A 15,675-nucleotide genomic window follows, 5' to 3' on the forward strand; every position below is an offset into this window, starting at 1 on the left:
GGTGCCGGGGAAGAGGCTTTCCCCAGACCCAGCAGGTCGGCAGCGCGCGCTCCTCCGCCCGCAGCGGACGCTCCCGGGCGGGGATTGTAGCAGCCGGGGCGATGTTTCTATCCCACGGGGACAGCCTGCCAGGCTCGGGTCCAGGCTGGAAAGCAGACCTGCAGCACAGGGAGGGCCTGGCTGGGATGATCGAGTGACCCAAGGGATTGCAGGGAGTGGGGACTCGAGGAGTCCCAGCCTCTGGGATTTGGATCCGTTGGGTGCACCAACATCCCTGCTAGCTCCAGACCTGCTACATCAAACCTTGGCAGCATCTCCTGCGCTCCCCCCACCGCGAGGTCTCCCCTGGAGCTGGGGCAGCGGGGAGAGGAGTCAGCTGGGCATGAACAGCGCGTCTCCACTACCCCGGAGCCCTGCTCAGGATGGTACGGCACATAACAGACCCCAGGGTTAGCCTGGCCAGCTCAGGTGGAGCCAATCACTCAGACAACATTGCAGCCTCATCCCATTCCCCTCCCCTGGCCCTAAAATCCAGTCGGCTTGCTAAAACACTCAGGATTTCACAGGAGAGGGCTCCTAAACTGTCATTTACCTGCTTGCTGCAAAAGAGGACCTGCAAAACCCAAGCAAAACCCCACTTTCGCTCCCCTTAAAATGCAACCCAGGTCTTGTGCAAAGCCTCAGCAGCAGGAATCGTGCAACGAAGAGAAACAGCAAGCGCCCCGAGGCTTGCATCAGCCGGCGCAGGATGGCAGCGCTGTGGCTACCCAGGCGGTGTCACCACTTGCATTCGAGTTACACTAGCTTTGCACAACGGCCTCACGTGGGGCTCGAGTGCTGCAGCCGGCGACGTGCCCCTGGGAAAAACAAAATCAAGCCGCAAACCTGCTGCATCAGGCCGTTTCAGGCTCCCGGGAGTATAGGGTCCTGTTCTGGGGTGGGGATCTAACAGGTCGGGGGCAAAGGCTGTAATGTCCCGAGACCCCGGAGGGAGCAAGGTCTGGAAGTGACATCGCCATGGTGACAAGACAGGAAGATCACAGCCGGAGAGCTAAGAGCTTTTTCACAGATTAGAAGGAGAGATTACAGCCGCCACTATTTACAGGAAGAACACAACCACCACATTAAAAAAAAAAAGAAAAAAGACAGAGACACAGCAAGAGGTGGATGTAAATAAGAGCGAACACAGGAAGGATTCGTGTATTTTTAAACCCCAGCTTGTAACCAGTGTGGGAGGATCTGCAGAGTTTCTGGAAAGCAAGCATGTAGGGGAGCTACTCCCACCTGCAACGTTAGGGCCAGACCCATCACCAGGGCTCCGGGTGGGCTGGGACTTGGTGATGTTGGTGATGGGGGTGCTTCCGACCCCTATCACCCAGTGACATCAAACCCGAAGCCAAGTCACTTCCCCTCGGTGCAGTCCTTCCCACCCCATCCTTTCTGGCCGCAAGCTCAAAGTCAAAGATACCCGAACCCGAAGGGCGATGCCCGAGAGGATGGAGCCGGGCTGTTCTCAGTGGGGGCGGACGGCAGAACAAGGAGCAATGTGCTCAAGTTGCAGCAAAGGGAAGTTGAGGTTGGATGCTAGGAAAAGCTCTCACGAGGAAGGCAGTAAAACACTGGAACGGGTTACCCAGAGAGGTGGTGGAGTCTCCATCCTTGGAGGTTTTGAAGGCCTGACTCAACAAAGCCTTGGCTGGGGTGATGTAGTTGGGGCTGGTCCTGCTTGGAGCAAGGGTTGGTCTCAATGACCTCCTGAGGTCCCTTCCAAGCCTCATTTTCTACGATTTGATGATACTGTTTTTGGGGAGGTCTGGGGCATAGCACAGATCGGAGAGGCAGACCTGAGCCAGCTGGAAACGCACTCGGCTCTCCTACTGAGATCCCATCCCCGGGTATCTACCCAGCTTCCTGACTTGCAGTCGCACCTTTGCCTACAGCCACCCCCTTATTTACGTGCTTTTACACTTAGCAAAACCGCACCATGCCTTTCCCCTTCCTGCAACTCATCTGAGGCAAATTATTTGCATGGCAGCATCTAGGAAGCCTGCTTTACTCCGGAAAGCAGGACCGCAGCCCTCGGGATAGCTGTTCCTCGCCCGTCACTGCTTGGACCATATCACATGGATCCCACCTGGATCGCACGCCCACCCGCCCGCCCGCTTGGCGCGGGGGGCCACGCTCACTACCCGCCGCGCCAAGGAGCCGTCATCTCTCGGGCAGGCACTTTCCCTGCTCGAACCGAGCTCTTCCCTCTCCCAGCACCCTGGGCGGATCGCACCAGGCAGCCGTTCTGCTGGGATCCCAGCTCTCCTCCTTGTGACGAACCCTAAATAAATGGGAATTAAAAGCCCCCTCCCCAAAAGCAACACACAACCCTACCCCCCCCACCCCATCTGGATCCCATCTGCTGCTGCTGTTTGCTCCCTGTCCCCTCCCCCAGCCTAAACTCTGATGTACTTAAACACATACATCAAAGGCGCCTGGCTGTGCCCCTGGGGAGTCCTGCTTTAAGCACATTTCCTTCTATTAGCCAGCAGCTTACTGATTCAATGCGCAGGGCTGACCAATCAGCGGGAGAGGGGGAGAAAGGCAAGGAGAGAGCGAGGCTCGGCAAACACAGAGCCAGAAGGGAGAGGAAGAGGGGTGGGGGGCAGGGGCAGGGGTTAGACTCGCTTTCTCCTGGGTTTCACTCTCCAGGAGCCTCCAGCCGTGGTTCTGGAGGCAAACGGCGGCTCTGGGCTGCTCTCTCTCCGCCTGGCCATGGAAGCTCCCGTTTGTCCCGGACCAGGCGGTCTGCGGGGCCTCGCCGCATTCAGAAAGGCTCATTTTGCCAGGCGAGTCTGCACCGTTTAGCTGTCATCGCGAAACCCCTCAAATGCAGCAAGCCGGGCCGCGGTCGGAGGTCTGTGCTCGTACAAGCAGGAAGGGAAGGCAGGCCAAGAGGCAGGGAGGCTCGGCAATGAGGATCCCCTCGCTCTCAGACCCAGGAAGAGACAGACTTGAACCCCAAGGGAACAGATAGATTTGAAGCAACCAGGACTGCCAGGTCCTGCGCTGCTAGAAGGGCAGGGCGCACAGATCTGTTTCCTTCCAGGTTTGCAAAGCAAGTATTGCACAGAGGGAGGCCAGACCAATGCATGATGTTAGAAGCTCAATGACCTCAGCAACGCAGGTAAAGACATATTGATCCGGAAATGAGAGGCCACAAGACCCCTCCCCTGCTCTTTGTGCCATCAAGGCAAAACCAGGCCCCCCCCTGAGACCCATTTAGCCCCAGGAGGGCAGCTGTCCATGCAGGGTGAGGGATCCACGTACTAAACACCTCCAGGGGCATCACCACCTCTGTGTAACGCTGTCCCCAACACGGTGCCCAGCCTCTCCTGTGCCAGGAGCCAGCCCAGAGCCTGCAGGCACAGTCACCAGAAAGACAAAACCCTGCTTCCAACCCATGGCACAACTCCCAGCGGAGCAGCCAAAAATCAATGGATGCAAGAGAGCTACAGGGCAGGGAAGGACGGGCCCCCTCCGACCGGTCTGGGCACATGTCAGCGCATCTCAGAGCTTCTGCCCCTCTGCAGCATCAGATCCACCCTGCCCCAGCTTCACTGCCGGCACACACGCAAGGACGAGGACATTGCGGCCTCCTGCCCGGGGCAGCTTTGGATGCAGTGATGCCTGGGGCTTAGCCAGCGACGCAACCCCATGCCTGCGCCTCCGGAGACATCTCAATTCAGAACACGCAGGAGAACCACCTCCTCCCGGGGGCGCGGATGAGCGATGGACCCGCCTTGACGACCCCGGAGGATTAGACCCCGGAGGCGGCAGGGGCATTCAGAGCAACCAGCGAGTGATCAAAGCACCGCGCGTCTCTCCGGGCACCTACTTGCTTGAACTGCTCCTCGTAGGTCCAGTCTCCGTGGTCTGGCGCCTGCTGCTGCAGCTGCGAGTGCCCCTGATGGCTCAATCCGGACGAGAGGCGGTCCTGCCCCCCAGGCAACCTCTGCGGCTCTCCCCGGTACTGCTGAGGGGCCTGCGGCTTGCGGAGGAGCAGGGAGCCCTGCCCCGCTCTTACCGCCTCGGCCGAGCCAAGCCCTTCCTCCCCCATTTCTTCATCCTCCTCGTAGTCGTCTTCCTCCTCCTCCTCCTCCTCTTCCTCCTCGTCCTCTTCCTCCCCCAGGTCCTCCTCAAAGTCACCTTCATCCCATTTGCGCTTCCTAAAGGAAGAAGACAGAATCCGTCATGGGCCGGGCAGCTCATAGCAAAGCCTGCCAAGAACATTGCCCCCCGATTTAGCGATCCCAACCCCGCGAACCCCCTCCAACAGCGCCTGGCAGGACCCGGAGGGGACACCAGAAGGGGAGTAGATCTGCAACTGGCAGGAGGAAATCCCCATTCGCACTGCGTGCCAGCAGCCTGCAGGGCCCCAATTCGCAGCGAGGAGAGTGGGAGACAATTCCTCCCGATTTCCCAAGAGGAAGCTATGCCGGGACCCCTCCGGATGAAGTGGCTAGCACTGGCCTAGAGGCAAGAGGAGATACGGGGTCTAGCTGGACCCCAGCTGGCTGATGCCAGCGCTCCTTACTATTTCAGGGCACCAGCTTTTCGTACACTGGTTGGAGATGGGCTGGGAAGCACGTGTGTCCGTCCCGTCTTCCCAACATACCGCAGGGTCAGGAGGTCGCTCAGCTCCGTTCCCCCCACCCCAGGCCTTCTGCCAAACCTCCACCATCCATCAAAGCCTGCCAGCAAGCTTCCTCCTGGCTACCTGATACCCGACTGGAGAGAGATGGCTCCTGTCTGGGGGAAAGCCAGGGACAAGGGGAGGAAGGAGCTTTCCCAGGCTCAAAGCCACTTCCAAGAAGAGCCGTCTCCCCAGGCAGTGCTCTGCTGTGGGGTCACCTCTCCCAGGGGCTAGAAGAAGGCCCCAGTGTTGGTTCTGACAACTGAAGAGGCTTAATGCTAAGCCACCTGACACTTGTAGGAGACACAGGCGTCCTTGGGGATAAGCAAAGGAGCTTGATCGCGTGGCGGACCTGCTTTATCTCCAACAAGTACCCGGAGGAACAGCCCACACCTGGACCAGCCACCAAGAGCGGAGGCATCAGAGCGGGGCAGCATTCGACCATCGCCTTGATCTTGTGAATCGCACATCAGCTCCAAGCTCTGGGCAGCAACAATGCACATTCCCAGGCTGCATGGGATGGATGATTCCCTGCTTAGCACCTCAGGGCAGAGATGGGCTCTGATTCTGCACTAAGGGTGGCACACAGTGGGGCTCTGATCTGCACGAGGTGTGTGTTTGGAGTGGGAGCTCTTAGCCGCCTGCATTGCAACGGTGGGACTGAACAGGTCTCATGCTGCAAGCTCTCAGTTCCACTGTACAGGAGCACCAGGAAGGTTGCAGCTTCCAGATGCTCCAACAGAGCCGGTTGCAACAGCTAACCTTGCCCGGGACTTAGGGGACTGGCCAGAGAGGGGTGAGCAGCAGACAAGACCCCTACCATTAGTTAGTATACTAACTGTCATAGTTCTCATGCATCTGCAAAAAAAAAAAAAAAAAAAAAAAAAAAAAAAAAATATTCCTCACCCCAACTTCTGAACAGGCAGACACCACCCGCCCAGACCAGGTTTGTCATCGGAGACAGGGATCACTGGCAGGAGCAGCCCCTTTGGAGCGCCTGAAGCCAGCTCAAGTCAGAGCCAAAAGCCTGCTTGGTCTGAGAAGAGTTTCCCTGGGGACAGCTGCAAAACCTCCAGCCAGAAGCCAGCCCTGGGTTTTGAAATCTCCCCAGAGCAAACTGGCCTCCAGACACACCATAATGAATCCAACTGGCCTGAGCTGCAGCGCGGATGTAAGTCTAGGCGGGTACGGGAATCTAGCCCCTCGAGAGCCCCTCTAGTAACAGGCTGGACAGTCCTGAACTCAAGTCCACCAGGCAAAGGCTTGACGTGACAAACGCTTTCCGCTTTAGGATGGCAATGCCCAATTTGGTCAATTGAGGAATATGGATGTCATAGGAAGGGAGGTTTAATCACCCTGAGGGGCCTCACTACTCTCCAAGGGCAAGGCAGTGGCATCCGGGGCACAGAGGTGTTCAGGGACAACTCCTGCCTCTCTCCAGTGGTTGTGTACACTGCGAGCGTGGACAGGCAGCTGCCAGGGGAAGAGGCAATACGGCAGCTTGCTCCTGGGGTAGTTTAATGCCAGGCTGTGCCTGGACCCTACCCCAACCCCCAGAGTGGAAAATGTAGCACTGTGCCCTGCTCTAATGCAGCCGGTACCCCTGGGTGCTCTGGTCCTGCACTGGGCACAGTATAGGGCTCAAGCGGAGTTCCCCGCCAGGCTTCAGTCCCACACAGAGATCATCTCGAGTGTGTTATCCAAACAAAGCCCCCCCCCCCCCCCCCCACTCAGCGGGGAAGTCCTGCCTCTGGGCTGGGGTCTCAGCAACAGCCAAGACCGCAGTGCTGCAATGCAACACCCACCGGTGAACAGCCAATGGGGCTGGAAAAGACTCTCCACCCCAATGGGTTGAAAACACAGCAGGGCCCCAGGAGCACACGCTCGGGTTCGTCCCTTCTCGTGCGGGATCAGACCACCACAATCAGACAGGCTGGAGGCTACAGCACCCCTTTCATGCCCCTGCCCGCCCCCAGCGATTCCTACTGAGAGCTCAGGGCACAGATCCCTGCCCCCAACACTAGCCATTGCATTTCAAGGAGACGATGACTTTAAAAATATCCACTCATTTAAATGCAAGCGAGATAGTTTCCATTCATGCAAAATCTGCGTCGGAGGCTCAGCTCCGAGCACCCAAACCAAGAACGAGTTTGTGCTCATTTGCATCACCAGGGTCAAGCTGTAGGCAAAGCAGCTGGATTTAAGCAGTGTTATCCTCCCCTCGGCCCACACTCAGCATAGCCTCCTGGCCCTGTCCTCACCCGGGGGCTGGTGCCGAAGATAAGAGCCTACTACTGCTACAAGTTAAGGACTGCCAAGAATTAGCCCCATACTCCAATTCCAACTTTGATCCCCTTCCTGATCAGCTGCTCTGCTTTCTGCTCCCTACCCTGTACTCCTTGTCTGATCTGCTGCTCTGCTTGCTGCCCCCTCCAAGATCTGCCATGTGACACTGAGGCTGCCCACACCTGCATTAGCCTATGCCCTGCTGCATTAGCCTCTGATGCCAGGCCCGTGAGAGCCATCAGGTCATGCCCCATACTCACAGGTCGTCATCATCCTCAGAGCCCATGTCCTGCTGGTACCCGCCGTCACCGTCCTCGTCCTCCTCGCCCCGCTCCTCCTCGTCCTCCTCTTCCTCCTCGGCCTGGCTCTCATCCGATGCGCCCGGGCTGGACGAGTGGCTGAGGCCGGCGGCTGCAGCCCGCATGGCAGCCAGAGCGGCCATCTGTGCCCGCTGCATCCGGGCACTCTCAGGCTCCGTGCTTTCCTCAGCTAGGGCTGGGTCCTGACTACGGCTCCGTGCCAGCGGCGAGGCCCCTGCAGCAAGGGCGGCATTGTGCCCGGGGACTGGCGCTGGGGGCTGCACCGGTGGCGGAGGTGTGGAGCGTGGCCGTGGTGGCTGCTCCTGTTGCTGCCGTGCCTCCAGCTCCTGCTGCAGCCGGGCTCGCTGCTGCCGCTGCAGGTTCTCCATCACGGCCTGCAGCTTCATGGCTCTGCCAGCCGGAGGCAGCTCCCTGGGGAAGGGGGCGGGCAACGCACCTGGGGTGCAATGCCCTGGAGCAGAGGGGGAGCTGGGGCACGATGCCCGGCAGGGTGCAGCAGGAGGGGGGGATGGAGAGCAGGGCCCTACCAGGGAGCAAGCCCCTGGAGGGGCAGCGGTGGAGGGCCGGGGCTCCAGGAGGGGGTCCAGTCTGGGGGAGTCAATGTCCTTGGTTGGGGGCGTTGCTGTGCTGACCAGTGCTTTACACAAAGCCTTGCTCTGCCACAAGGCGCCAGACGTCCCAAGAGGTTTCGCTAGTGCAGGCGGTGGGGAGAGGCTGGGTCCTTCTTCCCTTCTCCAGGGACCCGGCAGCGAGTCCCCTTCCTGCAACCCAGGCCCCCGTCGGGCTGGCTCAGGCTGCAGCCCTGCACATCGCAGGCTCTTTGGCTGGACAGGCACTTCCCAAGCTGCGCTGCAAGCTCCAGCTTCCGCCAGCGGCCGGCTGCCTGCCTTCCTCCCGCGGGGCTGCGGCCAGTCGGGGGTCACTGCTCTTGGGCCGCTTCTGCTTCATCCAGGTGCCTGTGCAAACCTGCCGGAGGGGAAAGAGAAGAGAAAGCGTGGGTCAGCGTGGTCCCCGGGACCCACCTTCTCAGAGGCTGCAGGGAGCCAAGGGTTAAACCAGGAGCCTCATTAATCCCGAGTTAATGCAGGAGGAAGGCTAGGCCCTGCCAGGCTGGGGGTGGGGGCAGCCTGTTCTGCAAGCCTCCCGCCTGCCTGGGTTGAAGCCTGTGCAATCCGAGAGCCCCGATCAGGACAGACTGGTCCCCGCACGGCCCCACCCCCAGCCCCACGCCACTGACCCACAGATAATGGACTCCCTCCTCCCCTCCGACACACACACACACCTACAACATGACCCTTTCCCCAGGCCCCTGCGGCTCCTCCCAGCTGAAGGCACGCACATGCACGGCAGAAGAAGGGGCTGCTGGAAAAGCCAGTCACCCCCTCCGCCCTCCTACAAACCCAGCCCTGCGGCGCGGTGCAGAGGCCGGCCGGTCTGACTTAGCTGCAAGTCGGTGGCAGAAAGAAAGAAGTTAAAAACCTGAAAGCCCCAAGGTTGCTGGCTTGCAACTGGCCAGGCCACATCCAGAGCCAGAGCCGGAGATATGGGATCTTATGGGATCCTGGCAGCATCCCTGCTGAGCTGCTGGAGGGAAGCTTAAGCAAATGGCCCATGCCTAGTAAGAGACCCCTGCCACCTGCCTGACAAGGCTGTGACCCCAGGGACCCCGATCCCATCAGGACCCGATCCAGACCTGCGGCCCAGCTGGGCTGAGGTTGAACAAGGGAGAAAGAGACGGATCCAAAGCAGGAAAGTGGCCTGCCACTGTCCAGAGATGTGGACTGGGCACACGGTGACCTAGGTCTCCCGCGTCCTCGGTGGGGTGGAGAGGATGCCCTTGGGCAAAGCCTCACTGGTTCCAGCAGCGGAGGTGATGCAGTTAATGCTTTCAAGGGGATCTCGCGGGACGGAGGCCCCGCTCTGGGAGAACCATTAACCCGCTCCCCCCACCCAGCCAGGCTGTGTGACTGGGGCTCGGAGCCAGCCTGGCTTTGCACCTGCCTCCCCGCGCAGCCTCCGGGCTCGGCTTTCAGCGATCCTCCCAGCCCCAGCCACACCCTGCAAGCTCTCTTGCAGCGTGGGCTTTCCAAATTTACATACACCTGGTGCAGGGAAGAAAGGGGGTTGGGACAGAGACGAAGCCACGCTGCTTTAAACTGCATTTGTAGGGCAGGTGAGAGCTGGGGAAATGGGGAGGAGGTAGAGCAAGGAACCTCATTCCAGCCCCTTCTGCATTCACGACAGCGCAACACGAGTCGCACTTTCACTCCTGGCAGCAAGAAGCACAGCTTCCGTGCAAAGGAAGCCATCGCCTTATGACCGACCGATCTCCGTAAGGGGACAGGAATTACAGTGGAATCGGGCCTCAGGCCCAGGCCAGAACTGAAGGGGTGCTGAATCCAGTTTATTAAAGCCCCTTGAAGATCCTCTCAATACACAGGAAACGCTCTGGGGATGTACCCATATTACACTGCATCTTGACAGGCAGGGGAATACCAGTACATCCAGCCCAAACACCTTAGTGTGGATGTAGCTCGTGTCACCCGAGCTGTACTTTGCTTGTCGAATAAGGCTGCGTACCTCATCCCCATCCCCTCACCCCCCCCTTGGCAAAGAAGCCAGGTCAATGAATGTACAGCTGTGCCAGGATAATCGACTTCTGGAAGAGATACAGTGCTCCAGGACTGCACCCCTCATTGCCAAGGTGTGTAGTTGTGGGAACCGAAGTCCCTGGGATAGGGCACAGCTGCAATTTGTAGGAGCATGAACCCATACAGAGAGTTTTTAACAACCGACAGGTCTTGTCCGCACACGGGGTCTCGGCCAAGGGCATGCATACACTTGAAGGTCCAACTAAGTCGCCAACCCCAAGTGATGGCACTGCTCCCAAGCGAGCACGGACATGGGTGCTTGCTGCAAGGTACAGCTGCATGGACTGGCTCGGACCTGCTCCAGACCAGGGTTATAAGCACCCGCTATCGCCAGCCCAGCCACTGCCACCCCTGAAACAGCGGTCCCCAGGGCACCAATGCCCAGCCTGCGACTTCCAAGCCACAAGTGGCTCTTCTTCTCTTTGCACGTCCTTGCTGCGTGCCTCGGGCAGCCTTTTCTGGAACCACGAGTAATGCAACATCGGTACTGTCAGCTGGGTCCAATGCATTGCAGCTTGGTCCCGCAACGCCGGGGCACGCATGATGTTGTGGGTCCCTGCTTACGACCGACTGCTCCCAAGCATCACGGAGCGACGGCAGTGCAGAACGGACCTACCGCGAGACCAGGCTGCAAGGACCCATCCTGTGAACACCGACCTGACTAGGAAGCCCTCCGTGGGTTTACTCTCAGCTGAACCAAGATGCGCCCTGCTACGGGGCAAGGAACAGAAACCTAGCAAGGCAACTGATTTCCATAGAGAGCTGTTCATGATAACTTACGCGGTTCGCAGGAGACCTTCCCCAAGCTGTGGGGGCTGCTGAACTTTGCACGGTCCAGTTGAAGGGCAAAGCTCTCCCGTGTGCACAGCTTGGCTTTTGTGCCGAGCGCTCAGAAGCTGGTCCTGTGGTTAACGTGACACGGCCCTCCAACGAGGATGCCGCCCTATCAATACAGCGGTGCGGTGAGGTCAGGGGAAATAAGCCATGCCGACATAAGCATCTCTAAAACTGCATCGTGCTGATCCAACTAGGCCACTAAGCAGTCTAACTAGGGGCGGGGGGGAGGCTAGCCCTAACCTGGTATTAGCAGGAACAAGAGTCCCTGCCAGCTCGAGTCTGTGGCCTGAACAGAGATGGGTCCAGGCCCAATTGCCCGGATCACTGGAAGAACTGAAGTCTCCTTGTGCAGCCCACGCAATGTCAGTGGCAAAGACAATAAAGTTAAAAACCTGAAAGCCTCAAGCCTTGTTCCTGGAGGTCGCTGCCAGACCGTGGGGGCTTGTCCGCAGCCGGAGATCCGGGATCTTACGGGACCCTGGCAGCGTCTCAGCTGAGCTGCTAGAGAGCGCAAAGTGCTGAGAGCAAGAGGGCAGGGGAGGCAGACCCGTAAAAGGGCTGAGCCAGCCTCTTGGCTGGGAAAGACCTTGAGGCCGCGCCTGACGCCGGGACCTTCGCTTGTTAACGATGCTGTGGGCAGAGGGGAAGACGGGAGACAAAAGCAGGTTTCCAAGGGCCAGTAGCTCCCTGGGAGAGAGAATGGCAGCTCTTCCTCTTCCACCCAGCGGCAGCCCCCGAAGGGCTGGGGAAGCCTGGAAAGCAGAGCAGGGCCCAGTGACACCCATGCAAGCCCTCCGAGATGCCTTCCACTAACGGGCCAGCTTATTCCTCCTCCCTTCTGGGCAAAAAGCACCTTCTCGGACCTGTACGGCTTTCCAACTGCTATAGCTACATCCGTGGAAGGCCCCTGCCCCAAACGCACCCAAAACAAGGTACAACAGCCCGCACGTCTGTCTATCGGACCAACTGCACGATCGGGATAAGAGGCAGCCTGCCCAAATCCCAGCTTCTCGCACGGTTTCTGAACCACCGTGGCTACGACCTCCCTCCAACAGCGCAGGTGCAGTTTACGCCCGGCCTTTCTCCATTTGCATGCACGCAGGGGGTCATCTCATGTCAAGAGTATACGTGCTTTGGGGCAGCGACCGTCTTGCTGGTCCATGTTCCAGCCTGCCATGTTCGCCCCTGCAGCATATGGGATGCAGCAGCCAAGCCCCCAGCTGCGCTGGCCCATGCGAGCCCCGCTCGCCAGGATTCGGCTAACAGAGAGATTCACAAGACCTGAGCTCTGGTCTCATCGCTGCCCCTTGCCGGCGGAGGGACCTTGGGCACATCCCCTTGCCCTCTGCTCTGTCCCCTTTTTAACCTTCTTGTCTAGTTTGCTCATAAGCTCTCTGGACGCAGGGATGGGCCTCTTATCGGTGTGTGCAGGGCCCGATGCACTGGGGCCCCCGCTCCCGGCAAAGGCTTCCAGGCACAAGGTCAGGACCACGCCGCGTGCTACCGGCTGCAACCGAATCGACCACGGCAAGGGCAAGAGGGCTTTCTGGCAGATCCTCCCGGCAAGCATGGGCTCCGTGCACCCATCCACCCCTCCCTTTACAAGCAGCAGTGAGATTCATTCATAGACAGAGAGGAACCGGAGCACGCGTCACTCAGCTCGCCGCAAGCTTGCGAGTCACCTCTCTGGTGGTTGGCTCTGTCTCGCTATGAGTCCCCAAACTGGCCCGTGAACCAATCAGAAACTGGCACTGTTTTTTTGGTTTTTTTTTTCTGCAAGATGAGTTTCAGCTTAACACTTTCTGGCAATGCAAAGAAGGCTGAATTAAGCCATCGCTCACCAGGGGGCTGGGTCAGCGAGAGGTGCGTGCGGACAACTCCCGATACAACAAATGCCTTCTAATAAAGAGCGAGCGCAGCTGGGGTTTAGGCTGTCGTGGGCCAAGAGCTGTTGGGAGTCAGCGCAAGCAAGCGCTCTCGCACATGGGTTCGGGCACCCGTGCTATTGTTTCAAGCGCCTCGCTCGCCTGAACCCCGAGAAGCTCCAGGGTGGACCAGACGGCTCCCCCAGGCTGCTCGAGGCCGTGCAAGTCTACCTGGCGGCAGGGCTGGCGGTCTCCTTCCCAACCCCAACACTCAAGACACAAGGGTGTCGGCGGCAGCTGCCCACTGACCTCTACGGATGGATTATTTCCTCCACAGACACACGGGAACAAGTAGTGTGCAAAGAGCAGGGGTTCCTCTTCCCCCCCGTCCAAGTGCAACCAAACCAGAGTGGGTCTTAAAGCAGGTCAGGATCTGGAGGTTGCTTGCAAGAAGCCTTCCCCATTTTATGCAGAAGCCTGATTAGCTTCCTTGGAAGCCAATTAAAGACCACAGGGTCTAGCATTTTGAATCAGTGGGCTGGGACTCTGGCAGATTCGCTACCGACTCACCGCGCAACCTCAGCCACTTCTCTTGCACGCTCCCGCGGAGGTGGCAAGAGGAGGCTCCTGCGGAGGTGGCGAGATCGAGAAACCGGCCCCCTCTTTCCTGCTCCCACGGGACCCAGCACCTGGGAGATTTTGTGCTGGGTGGGGCCCACTTTCAATACAGGGCGAGAAGTGCTAGAGGAAGAGCACACCGAGCCTTCGCCATCCACCTCCCACAAGGACAGGTGCTCGGAAGAGAGTGACGACTGTTCAAAAAAACCAAAAAAAAACAGGCTAAAAATAAGCTGGGTTTGGTGACGTGTCCAGGGATGGGCAGAGATGACGTGTCGCGTGCACATCTGTAACTGGACCCAACAAAAACCCGGCTTCGGTTTACCCTGTACACATTCAGAGAACAAGCAGAAGGTCAACAATGCTCGAAACAAGCCTGGGGAAGTGGGGGTGGAGGGTGCTGCCCGGAGGCCGCAGAAGGAAAAAAGAAAAATTAAAATAAGGCAAAAGTCAGAGAGGCCAGGCCAGGGGGGAGCCGGCTTCCCACCGCCCCCTGATGCAGCAGGGAGAGCTCAGCTGCACAGTTGCATGTTTAAATGCACGTGCCCATCGCTTCCCTGGCAGGGCCTTCCACCCGCCAGCTCCATTTCCTCCCTTCCAGAGCCTGTTATCATCAGAGGCTGAGCCAGCGCTGAGACAACAGCCAAGATCTCCAGCTTGGGCTGCCCGGCTGGGAGCAGCAGCCCCAAGTGCTCAGAACCAGAGGCATTTGATCCTCCCCCACCCCTAAAATTCTGGGATTTGCAAGCACTTGAGGATCCCCCACCCCCCTTTTCCACTTCTAGTTTTACCCTCCTCAAGGGCAAGGGGAAAACCGGCTGAGATTTGCACGGGACGCTCGTGCAAGACCTGCCCGGGACGCTGGGAGCGTCACAGCTCAGGGTAATTGCTAATTAAGAAGCAGCACCGAACTGGGATGCACGAGGCGGGGAAGGGGGGTTGCACACAGGTCGCTGCTGCCCTGTGTCCTTGGTCATCACTGCCCTTATCCCCCACCCCCTCCCTCTGCACCAGATAGGAGAGAAAGGGTCCAGGACTGTCAAGCATTTTACAAAAATTAAGGCTGACAACCCACTTATGAGGCTAGCTCCGAGTCCCGGGCAGGGAGCAGAGCCCTCCGTCAATACAGCCTGGTCCCCAGAGAGGTTATAAAACTAACCACCTGCCCAGCTAGTGAGATATTATCTCCATTTCCCAGATAGGGAAACCGAGGCAGAAATGCTGCCCCACCCCCACTCAAGGGGGTGAATGGCTGGCCGGAGGGCAAACCCAGGAGTCCAGCCCCCGGATCCTACTCGTGCCCGCTGCGTGGGCACCCGCCTCCCCCATGTTTCAAAAGAAAGCCCCGCCGTCTGCCCAGCTCTGCCAGCACAGTCATAAAAATTAGGTCCTTTTGAGCCAGCAAGGAGTCACCCACATTATGAAGCAAACTAATTACGCGATGAAGCAGATAATCAGTTTGCAATTAAAGCCAACGAGTTCAGAGGGAAAAGTCCACATTACTGAGCATTTTGAGTGGAGAGAAAGAAGAAGAAAAACAAAAGAAAAGAAAAAAAAAAAAGAAAAGAAAATTGTGCCTGGCTGCGAAAAAGCGGCCAAACCACAGAAGTGAGAAATACGAAACAAAGATTGATATCGCCACTTTAACTGCTACTATTAAAAGTCTCGCAAGCTTTTTAAATACCCCCCCGGAGTATCACACAGGCACATCGCAGCACTCCTGCGTGTCGCTCTAAAGCAGCCACTTCTGGGGCAGGCCGCAGTCCCGTACTCGCAGCGTACGGCAATGCAAAGGGACGGTGGAGGAAGGGGGGGGGGGGAAAAAAAGTCATATTCATTTGACTTGCTAAAGCCTCCCGGCTTGTTCTCATCTTGGGCAGTGAATTATTTATATTCTAGTAACACTCACGTGCCCAAAAGGGGATCAGGGTCCCATGGAAGAAGCCGGTCCCAGCCGATTGCTGCCATGTCAGCCTTGCTACATGTTTTTTGGCGGGGGCTAAAGCCACCGATTAAATTAAATTAAATTAAACCTTCAGCAGAGGGGGTCCCATGTCGAGACGCAACCCTCTAGCTGAGCAAGGGCTTATCGCTTGCTGGGAGCTGGACGATGGTCTTAAGCAAGCGACTGAGTCAAACGGAGGCAGGAGTCCGGCGGTGACGGCGTGATCACTCCCCAGCCGGCTGGGCGGGTTTGCCGACACGCCAGACACGCAGAGAGGCAGTGTGAGCTAGTGGTTACAAGGCACCAGACGGGCTCTCCAGGAACCTGGCCCTCGCGCCCCGGCTCTCCCGCCGGGCCACCTCGGGCAAGCCGCTTCGCTCCTCCCGCCCCGGCCTGCCTCCTCTCAGCTCTCGCAGGCAGCAACCCGCGGGCACGGGGCTGAACGCAGACAAGGCCCCCCGCCCCGAGG

The 15,675-nt window shown here is 58.5% G+C and overlaps 1 protein-coding gene across 5 annotated transcripts in view; it reads right to left on the minus strand.

Moving 5' to 3' along the window:
- The window catches only part of ARID3A (AT-rich interaction domain 3A), a 63,286-nt gene that overhangs the window by 44,857 nt on the left and 2,754 nt on the right, over window positions 1–15,675 (minus strand). For 4 of the 5 annotated variants that reach the window (XM_019484111.2, XM_059719688.1, XM_059719686.1 and 1 more), the window contains exons 2-3: window positions 7,231–8,256; window positions 3,887–4,217 (exon numbers count right to left, since the gene is read on the minus strand). In XM_019484111.2, coding sequence (XP_019339656.1) covers window positions 3,887–4,217; window positions 7,231–7,676 — 777 coding nt within the window. In that variant the 5' untranslated portion in view covers window positions 7,677–8,256. Of the gene's footprint in view, window positions 1–3,886; window positions 4,218–7,230; window positions 8,257–15,170; window positions 15,631–15,675 lie in introns of those variants that run through there. The other variant, XM_019484110.2, reaches the window with a different exon arrangement.

This window comes from Alligator mississippiensis, chromosome 16, assembly GCF_030867095.1.
Source record: "Alligator mississippiensis isolate rAllMis1 chromosome 16, rAllMis1, whole genome shotgun sequence".
Classification (NCBI taxonomy): domain Eukaryota; kingdom Metazoa; phylum Chordata; order Crocodylia; family Alligatoridae; genus Alligator; species Alligator mississippiensis.